Source organism: Lathyrus oleraceus, chromosome 6 (genome assembly GCF_024323335.1).
Source record: "Lathyrus oleraceus cultivar Zhongwan6 chromosome 6, CAAS_Psat_ZW6_1.0, whole genome shotgun sequence".
Classification (NCBI taxonomy): domain Eukaryota; kingdom Viridiplantae; phylum Streptophyta; class Magnoliopsida; order Fabales; family Fabaceae; genus Lathyrus; species Lathyrus oleraceus.
The window spans coordinates 54,228,016-54,240,383 of NC_066584.1; the positions used below are offsets into that span (position 1 = coordinate 54,228,016).

General features: G+C 36.2%; 1 protein-coding gene across 2 annotated transcripts; it reads right to left on the reverse strand.

Annotated features, from left to right (window-relative positions):
- Window positions 1-6,636: 6,636 nt before the first annotated feature.
- Window positions 6,637-9,176, reverse strand: LOC127095060 (glycosyltransferase BC10). 2 transcript variants are annotated; one of them, XR_007792663.1, is made up of 3 exons: window positions 7,922-9,176; window positions 7,236-7,401; window positions 6,637-6,902 (listed from the first exon to the last, which is right to left on the reverse strand). XR_007792663.1 is itself a non-coding variant. In XM_051033805.1 (2 exons), the coding sequence occupies exon 1, from the start codon at window positions 8,997-8,999 to the stop codon at window positions 7,932-7,934; it is 1,068 nt and encodes a 355-aa protein (XP_050889762.1). In that variant the 5' UTR covers window positions 9,000-9,173; the 3' UTR covers window positions 6,637-6,902; window positions 7,922-7,931. The 2 variants fall into 2 exon arrangements, 1 of the variants encoding a protein (XP_050889762.1); XM_051033805.1 differs by lacking the exon at window positions 7,236-7,401 and having other exon boundaries at window positions 7,922-9,173.
- Window positions 9,177-12,368: the final 3,192 nt, after the last annotated feature.

Below are 12,368 nucleotides of genomic sequence, written 5' to 3' on the forward strand. Positions count from 1 at the left end.
ATAAGCTTTCATTTGGTGTAATTGTTTGTGAATTCTGGAAATTTTTTGATGTTGTGCACTGTTCCTTCGCCGTCTCCACGAAGGAGACGGTTGTTTCCTCCGCATGCTACAGTAACGCCGCCGCCTGTAAACCCTAGGCGAAACGACGTCGTTTCGCTGGCGCGCGCTTCTTCATTCAAATTCCTTGGCCAAACGACGTCGTTTGATGTGTAGCGCTGGACATACTTCGAATCCTGGCTAGCGCATTTCCATATTTTCCAATTCATTTCATTATTTCTTCATGTTTTGCAATTTTTATTTCATTTTTTCCATGATCTTCAAAAAATCATAACTAATAGTAGAATAATCCAAATCACCTCCAATTTATTTCACATGATCCTTGAGATGTCTAGAATTTTATGGTGTTGATTTTATGTTTTTATCATTTCTGGAAATTAATTTGTGCTAGACTCTTTGAACATGTGTACATTTGGACCATGCCTCATTCAAATTGTTGTGAAATGCTCATAAATGATCCAAATGCCATGAAATTTTGCATGATGATGGTTAACATGTTGATGGATTTGTGTGATTTTATTTGGCATTTTTTGATATTGTCTTCACTGTTTGGGACACATGTACTTTAGGTGTGACAATTTGTGTCACACAATTGGTTGGTTTGCTTATGCATTTTCATTTCCATATCAATTGATCTCTTCTGTTTACAATTTTTGGTATGCTAATTGTGTTTGATGTGTTGAATGCTCATGAAAATTTCCAGAATTGTTTGAGCCATTTCTGATTTAATGTGCATTTTCTCATCTTGTATGTCCAATTGATGATCATGTTGTGTGCATTGCCTTCTCTTGGTTGAATGATGACCTTGCTTGATGATTTTGATTTGGTCCTTTTTAGGAAATGTTCATGATTGTTTAAATGTGATTCATGTTGATTTTTAGCTTCTGTTTTGAATTTCTTCTTCACTTTTGACCCTAGGCTTTGCCTTAGGGGTTTGGACTCACATTTTGAGTTGTGCATTTCAGGTTTCAAGCCATTAGCCACATTGGTTGATATGATCTCATCACTTGAGATACAAGCTATTTTGGTTGACTAACCTTGCTGTTTTGTAGGTCTTTTGGGTGGTGAATCAATTTAGTTTGCCTGCACTTTAGGCCTTGCACCATTGTTGTCTGATAATTGGTTGTCTGACTGTTGTTGATCGTTTGATTTGTCTGAAAGTAAATATTGACTGGTTTAGTTTTTTTCACAGGTACTTTAGCCGCTTTAACTCATTATTTGAGTTGCTTTGCTTTGCTTGTGGTTGGCATACCACTTAGGTAAATCCCTAAACTCCATGTAGTCTGGAAGACCTGTTATTTTGGCAGGGACCTGTCTGAAGCCCTCCTTAAGAGGCAATGTTTGTGCTTGTTTATCTTTGTGCCTTGTACATTCAAAGACCTCCTAAGTGAAGAGGCATTGGCAGATAGAAGGGATGTGCAATCCATCCCCTGCTATTCAGTTGTGCCTTTCATCTTGCTCACACCATGTGTTGATGCACTTTGAATAAAAGCCCAAAATCTTGTACATAGAGTCAGTCATTGTGGAATAGAGTTCCACATTCTGGACTCCCACACATTCTTTGATTCAAGCTCACCCAGGCCTGGGTTAAGAGCTATGAGGCATAACCCTCATCTCCATTTCATCTGCTCACCCTAACTCTCAATGTTAGAGGTTAAGAGCCTGACCACCCATTCCAGTATTTGGCTTGTTTGTCAAGGTCGATATGACCCCTTGACTAAAGCCCAACCTTGCTTGAGCCCCCTTGGTTGCGTATAGTGTGTGCTGATTGCTTTTGATGTTTATCTGTTTTGCTTCTTATCTCCTTTCTGTAGGAGTCGTATGATCAACTTTTAAGGAAGTTGAATGTACGTAGAGATAGACTTGAGTTGACTCACTGCCTGTGTGAGTCAAACTCTTGTTAGAAACCTCAACCTAGGACTATTGTGGATTGCATGAAAACTATTAGGCTCGAGTCAGTCTCCCTTTTAGTTTGTTATTTCCCAATCTCTGGTTAGGATAGAAGTTTCTCCCCTGTTAAGGGGAACTACGTCGCCCTGATTCTCATACCAGATGAGGTACGTAGGCAGGAGATGAGCAAATCTCTCCGGGCGCCCTTTTCTTTTTCAACCCCCTTGTGTGTGTTTGGAGTCTAACGTAAGTCCAGCGATCGGCAGTCGGTTTCCTGTGTGTGGTTGTTTGTTCGGAGTCTGACGTAAGTCCAGCGATTGGCAGTCGGTTTCCTGTGGGTGTTTGTTTGAGTGGAGTCTGACGTAAGTCCAGCGATTGGCAGTCGGTTTCCTGTTGGTGTTTGTTTCAGCGTGCGTTAGCCGAGCTACGAGTGCTCTGATTCTTCTCTGGTTAGAGAAGATACATATGCATAGGATGCGGTATCCTAGCGAGCACGTTTCCTGTTCCCCGAACTACGTCGACTCTGATGTTTGTTTCTGACAAACTACGTAGGCCCAGATGCGACATTCTGCCGAGTCCGCTTCCGTCTTCTTCCATCTGTGTTTTATTCCAGTGTGTGTGCATTCTTTTTAAGCAGCTATTCAGCAACCTTATTCTATTCTCTTGAGCGTGGATCCCGTCGAGTACGACGGACGTGAGGGGTGCTAATACCTTCCCCTTGCGTAACCGACTCCCGTACCTTGTAATCTCCGGTCGTAAGACTATTTCCTTTCCAGGTTTACTTCGAGCGTTTCCTTTCCCTTCTTTGGGATAAATAACGCACGGTGGTGGCTCTGTTTGTTTGTCTTTTCCCGCCGGTTGTTTTTCGCGTTGCGACAATATGACGGTTCAAGTGAACAATGTCTGGGGCCTTTTTCCAAATACCTAGTAGAATGTGGAATTGTCCCATAGTACACCGTGCCATATTCACCTAGCATGAACGTTGTAGATGAAAGACAAAGCCAGACTCTTAAGGATATGGTAAGGAGTATAATTTTTCATTTTATCTTGCTAGAGTCATTATGGGGAGAGACTCTAAAGACTGCAACTTACATTCAAAATCGAGTGCCAACCAAGGTCGCTGCCAAAACACCTAATGAGCTTTGGACAGGATAAAAACTTAGTCTAAAACATTTTCATGAATGGGTATGTCAAACTAAGACAAATGAAAAGAAATTGGACTCTCGAACACTAAGCAACTACTTTATTGGTTATCCTGAAAGATCTATGGGCTACAAATTTTACGATCCCAAATTAAACTCAATTTTTGAGACGGGAATAACCACATTCTTTAAGGATATTGAATTTGGGGGGAAAGAATAAGGTTAAAGACTTTGTTTTAGAGGAAGAAATGCTAACAATTCCAGAACGGATTCATACAATTGTTTTTGATCAAGCAAGTATGAATCTCTACAAGATGTTGTTTAATTTCCTCTACTCAAGATGATTTAGTAATTCATGAAGAACAAACTCAAAATCCTCAAGAACAAGTGATACAAGAAACAAAACATTTGCTGAGAGCCACTAGAGAAAGAAAAAATGCTATTCTGGATGATAACATAGTCTTTCTCCAAAAACATGAGGAAAACAACAATATGATGGAAGATGAGCCAATCAACTTCCGCCAAGCCAGGCAGGACTCCAACTTAGAAAAATGGATTGAAGCAATGAAGGAGGAGTATAAGTACATGCAAGAAAATAAAGTTTGGGAACATGTCACGTTACTAGAAGGTGTGGAACTCATTAGTTGGAAATGGATTTTTAAGACCAAGCGAGATTCTAACGATAATGTGGAGAGGTATAAGGGTCATCTTATGGCTAAGGGCTATACTCAAAAGGAATGGATTGACTTTAAAAAATGGTTGTTGTGGCACATTATGATTTGGAACTCTATCAAATGGATGTCAAGACTGTATTCCTCAATGGCAACATTGATGAAATGGCTTATATGGTGTAACCATAAAACTTTGTGTCGGGAGACTCAAAGAATTTGGTTTTCAAATTGATAAAATTCATTTATGAACTAAAGCAGACATCTTGTTAATGGTACCACAAGTTTCATGAAGTAATTCTCTCATATGGTTTTGAGGTGAATGTTGTTGTAGATTGTGTGTATCACAAACTCAATGGGAGCAAGTACATATTCTTGATCATGTATGTTGATGACATACTGTTTGCCGCCAATGATATAGACATGATGCACGAAACCAATAAATTCATATCAAGAAAATTCAAAATGAAAGATCTTGGTGACACCTCCTTTGTATTAGGAATTCATATACATCAAGACCGATCTCGAGGTATTATAGGATTATCACAGAGGAACTATATCGAAAAGGTACATAAAAGGTTTGACATGCAAGAGTGTAAACTAGAGGATACTTCAATTTCTAAGGGAAACAAAGTTAGTCTCAGTCAGTGACCAAAAGGAAACTTAGAAATTCAAGAAATGCAAATTATTTTGTATGTGTTAGTTGTAAGGAGACTGATATATGCCCAAGTTTGTACGCGTCAGGATATTGCATTCATAGTTGGGATTTTAGGAAGATATTTGAGAAATTCATGGAATGGATCATTGGAAAGAATCCAAAAGGTTTATGGGGTATTTAAAGAGAACAAAAGATTATATGCTCACATATAGGAGGTCAGACCAGTTAGAGATCACTGGATACTCTGGCTCAGATTTTACTAGATGCCAAGATAGTAAAAGATCTACTTTAGAATATATCTACATGTTGGCTAGTGGTGCAGTTTCTTGACGCAGTGTCAAGCAAACTCTTACAGTTTCATCCACCATAGCAACAAAATTTATATCATGGTATGAGGCATCGCACTTGCAAAAACTATAAAAAAAAAATTAAGTGCATACTTTTTTCATAACAATAAAAGTCAATAATTAAACTAAATATTTGACTATTTTTAATAATAATGATAATATTTTGTCATTTTTATTTAATCTATGTTTTCAAAAAATGAATAATAATTCTAGTAATTTTATTATCTTAAGATTAAGAAAAGAAAGTGGGTAATGAACTTATTAAAAATAAAGATGATAAAATAAATTTAATAGGTCCGGCGGGGGGTGTTGGGCAGTACTAACATCCTTCGCCCCCACCCCGTAGTTAAAAATCAGTTTTTCCCTGCATCCGCCCCCAGTTAAATCGGGTTTTCCCGTTAGATTCGAAGCGGGTCCGACCCCACACAATTTTTTTTGGTCATGCCTAGCCATTAAAGACTGTCTTGCCCTGAGTGCTCCCTACTATCTCAATGGTAGGATACGTGAGAAAAGACGTTTCTCGGTCAGAGAGAAGCCAGGGTCAACAGTCTAACACACTACTCCCTATGAAACATGGACTCAACGATCCACCACCGACTAAATGGATAGTTATCATTCCCAAGAAAACACTAGGCCCAAGAGCCCCTATAAATACCTCTTTCTTAACGCGAGAGAAAGAGATCGTATGGCACACAATACACCCCCTCAAGCTACAAAACTTTTTACCTCACGTGAGTTTGCTCTCCCATCATCATAAACACCATCAAACAGGATCTCTCGCCTCTACGGATAAGCCTTAAATCACCATAAAAATATTAAGGTCTCTGGTCACCCTTACTAGCTTAGGGGTACCACACATTTTTACTTTTTTTACAAGTATAATTAGAGTTTGGTCTTACTCATCCTTACAAAACAGACTTTTAATGTGAATAGTGTCACTTTATATAAATTCTTTAAGTGCTTTATCTCTAACCAATGTAAGACTTTGATTTTTCCTTCTGCCTAACACTCTTTTGGATTTGGTACGTGAATATAAATGATGGGCAGTCCATAGTTAGGTTCTGACACCATATTATATATATATATATATATATATATGATGAAATCTCTTTATTACTTCTTTCATTCTTGCTTTACAAGCTAATTCTCTAGATGATCTTTCTGTTAAATTTCTTTTCTGTTTTCAAGTTCATTCTCTAAAGTTTACTCATATGAGTTCTTCAAATTTTTATTCTGATTATTGGTAAGTAAAAAGGTGATAAATCAAACATAGTTTCATATTTTTTAAGAGTAGTTGTAATCCTTTTTACTGCAGCAAATTACATTACATACTTTGAACTCATATTAAGTTTTGTCGCACACGATATTGTACCATTTTTTACCTTGTGAATTGTGGATCATTCTCAAAGTCGCACACGATATTGTATCATTTGTCTCATCAAGTTGATATCATTTTACCTTGTAAATTGGGGATCATTCTCAAATTTAAAACATTAATGTTTGAAAGGAAAAACAACTAAGCTATTTTTTGGATAATAAATTTTCCTAATGGTTGCTAGAGGAACGGACTCATAAGATGAAAAATTAATTTTCTAATAGAGGATCAAATGCCCCCACCAAGTTGTTTTGATTGTTTTTTATAAACTAAAAGTTGGTTTTGTTATTTTCTTTGACCAAATTCAGTCATAAAAGTTTTCTCTAAAACCAACACAGATTTCACTTTAAAATAAATTTACATAAATTCTATTAAAATTTTGTAGTGAAATCCCGTAAACATTAAATCAATAGGACAAAAGTATGTCAAAGAATGTATGGCCAACATTTCTCAATATCAACCTACTCTAGAATTGAACCTTATTTGGAGCTTTTAAAAATATCGAGGTAAAAAATTTATATGATTCTTAAATTTCACATTAAAAGCTTAAATCAAAAGATTAGACACAAAAAACTAAGATATTGTATGTTTTCTATTGTGGCCTCCTTCGGAAACCAGCTTTTCTATAACTAAAACCTACATTCACATTGAAGAAATTATAACTAAACTTTACAGTTGCAGAGAAACTAGATTTTCTATACACATGAACTAAACACTGGCAGTGTTCACCAACAAGGGTTTTTCTCTTGCCGAAATCAATCTTGCCTGAAAAATAGAAGAAAATAAAAATATCAGAGACAATAGTAAAATGACTTCAAATCAATTGAATAATGCACGCATAATTAACTAGCATTTTTTTAAGTTCGTAGATCTAGTGAACATCTCATTTAATCCAACAATTTGGCTCTATAATGCAACTATGCTTACAGTTACAGTTGTGAACTCTAGAAACAAGAAACTAGAAGTGTTATAAAAGCAACATTACTCATAATTTACGATGAAATATGGAAACAACAAAGTCGATATAATTTGTTATTGGTTATAACAAAATTTGTGCAATACAAAATTAGAGACAAATATGAGGCAGGAATAACATACGTTTTTCTTTTTATAGTAGGCTGAAACCGTGATTTTGTTGTAATTCTAAGTATAAGTTTTGCCAAAATCACTACGATTTTGCCAAAAGTAGCCCAAAAAGACTTAGTACTTTATCTATCTTGCAACACTAACCACCCGAAAGTGTACTTGCATGAAGTGGTGCAATCTGTAATACAGTAAAGTGCAACCAAACAAAATCAAAAGATAGATAGTGCAGAGACATGTTGTATGTTGTGTTACAGAACATCTTGACAGCCTGTACCTCTATCAACCACACACACAAAAAAAACTACATTTATTTTATCACTTAACTAATGAGCTTAAGGAAGGAAAATAAGTGGCTTAACTTAAGTCACTGCAATTCAGATTATTAAGGTAGTACATTTTTTTGAGAGGGATCAACATTAAATCAATTTTGCTAGAGATAATGGCAAGAACATAATCCCCAAAGTCGTACGCTTTCAAATTCAGACAATCAAACTCCATCTATGTCCTTTATTCCTATCATGTTTAAACAAAGTTTAAATGACCTCAACTCAATTTGGATGATTTTTTCTATTACAAAATACCAAAACTAATAATGACATATTTCCAACAAAAAAAGATAAACAGTAAATAGAACTCTAAATCACCAAATTTAGAAAACATAATTTCTTTTAATGAAAAATAAAAGTTTCTGTACTCACCAAGAAAGCTTCAATCCTTGAAAATGACTTCATCAGCTATATCCATCAACGGCTCAAGACATTCCGGCGAGAATTTCCTCGCAAAGAAATACGAGTAGCTTGAATTGGATCGCCTCAGCTGACGAACAAGCTCCGGAGAAACCTCGGCCGGAGTATAAAGATGGGGATGCCCATCCCAACAATCAGTCCAGTTAACTCTAGTAAGTGTAAAACCAGTGCAGCCATTTGGATCCTCCATTGACAAAAGAGTTGGAAAGTAATGTTCTTCTGGATAACATGAATACACATTTATACAAGGAATCTGAAATTTCCTCCATAGTTTTTGTTCTCCCACCACAAACCTTGCATGTTTCCGGTTCAGCGTGAAGAACTGTGAACCCACGCGAAAATCCTCGAACACAATTTCCGGCAACAATGCATTCTCACCGCGAGCATTATATCTGTCATTGAGATTGGGATCCTCAGAGAGAATCTCAATGAAGCTGGGGTATGGGTATGTAAAGTTATTATAGTTAGCAAAACTCTCTAATAACTTTAACTGATTGGTAAAAAGAGAGTTATAAACGAATCGAAACGACAACAGCGGGATACAGTGTTGGGAAATTAAGGTAAAGTATTGATTGAGCGGATCATCTAAGAGGGCAGACGCTAGCAGACGTCTGGCTGCCGAGATGAGTGTTGGGGAGGCCCGCTGGGTTATTTGAGAAGAGATGAAACGGTTATGGAAAACTCCGCCGGGTGAGGCGACGGAGGAAGTGGGGTCTGCGTGGATGTAGATGTTGAAGAGATGGTTGTTACCAGCGAAGAATTTTTCCCATAAAGGTGCGAAGGAGAGGTTTGAGTTTGTGAGGAAGAGGAAAGCGATTTTGGGTTTAGGGTTTGTGAGGGTGGATAGGTGGTTTGTTGTGTGGGTGGCGCGGTGGAAGAGGGAGAGGTCGGCGGCGGAGACGGCGGCGGGGGTGGAGGAGGATGAGGAGAAAGGGGAGTAAATTTGGAAGATGATTTGTTGAGAGAGAAAGAAGAGGAGAAGGAGAGAGAGGATGAGAGCTGAAGAGACAAGAATGGGTGATGACAACATTGGATTCGATAATGTTTTTGTGTTTTTTTGTTGGGTTTAATGGGTTTTGCAGCAGTTTTCAGAGAATAAAAAATAAAAGAAGGAATGAATGTAGTGGAGTGTTGGAGAGTGGAAAAGGAAGATGAAAAGACAAAGGGTTTATTTGGGATTTTTTATTTTGTGTGTTGTTATTTCAGTATTTTAAGATTGTTAATTAATTCTGATGGAGCAAATTTTGCTAATTAGATAAATGGAGTCAATCTGATTGTAATAATCTTTGTTCAGATTTTATTTATATTTAAGGTTTTTATTTTGTCGAATAGTACTCTATAAACTATTGTCAGAAAAAAAAAATTATCAGAATAGAATACGGAATCAAGAAGGACCACAAAACTAAAAAAAATACTACCAATAGATATTTATAGTTAATAGCAGATCAATTAATTTTATAATTTGATAAATTAGCGAATCAAAGGAAATTTTTAATTAAATAGAAGAAAAAATTATAAACTAAAAGCTAGAAGCTTAAACTAAAAAAATACAAACTAAAAACTAAATAACACTTGCTAAACATAATTTACTAAACATGATTTTTTAATTAAAGTATTATATAATTTGTCTTAACAAAGAGGTGTGGTGGGGATGTGGAACACTATAAGAGGAATGAATGAGCTTATGAGCCAATTAAGAAATTAACAGTTACAATACTTTTAAATACTAGAAGGATATTCTTAATTAATAAGTTAGTGATCTCATTATCATATTAAATTATATTATTAAATTAATTTTTATTTGATAAAAAAAATACATTGGTAAATACATATAAGAGAAATTTAATATACATGTAAAATTAAAGATATCAAAATATATTAAACATTACCAGTAATATATATAAGTTTTATAATGATACATGAAATAATGGCATTGAAATTTTAAATTCAATTATATTAATTTAAAATAATAATAAAAATAAATTTATTATTTAATATTTTATAATAAAACTTCAATATTATTACTTATTTTCTTCTTTTTGATTGATTTATTTGAATTCCCTCCGACATTATCAATGTTATTTTAAAATTCATCATAAGGTATGTAACTAAATTGTTATTCAAAAATATTAAACATTGCATTTTAGCGTGAGTTTATGTAAATAATAATCTAATGCAAAAACAATATATATATATATATATATATATATATATATATATATATATATATATATATATATATATATATATATATATTTTTTTTTTTTTGTGTGTGTGTGATTTTTTTTATCAGTTAAAAGGTTTAATTGACTATGGCCACTCTAATCGACTAAAATTTAAAAGTAGTTTCTATGCGATGGGAAGGTACACAATCTGTGATATCTAATTTCATTTTAATCATCTTAAATATTGAATTAATTTGAGTGTTAATCGTGCAGATCCACACCGCACCTCCGTAAAGGAGATCAGAACCACCACTCAAGACCTCTCTTTATTTATGGTTCTTTTGTGAAGCTTAAACATCCATCTTTGGTTCCGGGAAGGAACGATTGTGCCGTCTGTGAGAATCGACTTCTGATTCCTACGATTTCCACAAAGAATCATGCTCGCTTCGCAAACGCCATCGGACTAATTCATAAATTCCAAATTTGGATTTTGGTGGTTCATATCCAAATCTTTGATTTTCCAGCTTACAACCTCCTCAGGGCACCAAGTCCAGGGCTAATCAACCTTTGATTCCTATGTTTTCCTTCTTCGCCTTTCACGACCTTCTTAGATCTCATAATTGAGAAATGTTCAGAGGAGAACGCAGAGATCTATCACGATCAATCTAATTGACTACCGCTTTCATTCTAGTCTACCGAAGACCAGATCTCTGATTTCCTCGAGAACTCTGCAAATTAGAGAGAGAAAAATATTCCTAGACACAGGACTAGGGTTACGTCAGGGTCTAAAGGTAACTTCCATGAAGACCGGACTATGAGTAAGCTTAGAAGCCATTTTCATCTTATCCCCCTCGGAGAGATTCTAGACGAAGGATAAATTTGATGCCAAGATAATAACAACAGCCTTCTCAGGTGTGCGTGGAAGTCGTGAAGAGAAAATATTCAGTATCTTTATGAAAGGAGTCCCCTCCCGAAAACAACATCCTCAACGACACGAGTTCGCTTCGGAGAAGCCTCGTCCCGGGGAGATTATTGTCCTTCATCCCAAGCCCTTTTGGTTGAAGCTAAAGGCGAAGTTGGTTCCTCCATGGTCAAAGAGGTTGTGGTGTCCATGATATCCACCTCATATATAGGAGTCGAAGCTTCTACAACCAATATAAGAGTAAGGGGAAAACATAAGTATCAGTATTCACCGCAGTTCGAATACCTTATGCATCTGTAATGCGGTGGGACATATTCAACTTGCTTTGTCCATGCTATATGCAAAATGCTATCACGTTTGTAAAAAAAAATGAAGACTTCGCTCTCACCAAAAATCCCCCTCCTCTCCTCAGATTAACTACACTCAAGAGGGCGTGAGTGTCAAATCACTTTTTCCTCACTTCGGTAGGGGACACCTCACCAAGACCGAACCCTTCCTCAAAATTGAGTCCCTTAAAACAAGATTGAATTTTCTCCTTCATTGTTACCTCGTCAGGAGAAAGAGAACCCGACTGGATACATTAAGAAAGAGAACCCGGTTAAAGTGGATCTTAAACCAATACGTCGAATACAAAACTCGACGATATTAAAGAGAATTAGTGAGGTGTAGTAAAAAGCAGAATGAGTTGTAGGGGTGAGGGGATTCACTAATAGGAAGTGTCTCAAGAAATCGTCCCTATCAAGAATAAATGAGCCAAACCAATGGATGATCTGGTGAAGTTAAAGAAGCCCTTAGTTACTAAATTTATTTGGAGATGTGCGCCTTAGACGAAAAAGATCTAAACATAAGTCGAGAGAGGGCTCCAAAGATTTATACTTAGCACACAGTTGAAATACCCTTATATACGCCCAAGACCCCAAATGAATATAGGAAGGAACAACTTTTAAATTATTTAGGACGACTATCTCAAATTAAGAAAAGGTATCCAAAATCATACTCTTTTAAATAAGCACTCGTGAAATGGGACCATGCGGTCATCGAAAAAACTACATATCCTCTTTTCTCCTGGCATCGGATGAACCGACCTCTTCGAAGGGTCACCGACCGTAATGTCAACATCTCTCAGGATGGTCTCAGTGCTCAGAATCGAGGAAGTTCCCACTACTTTTGCATTTACCTAATCATACATTAGTGCACTCAGTTGATGTCGAAGGTTCAAATGCCCCAACACATCACCATAATTAGGCTCGTAACCTAAGGTCCACATGCAAGTATGAATGGAATCTCTATCAAGGCCCCTCCTTTGTAGATT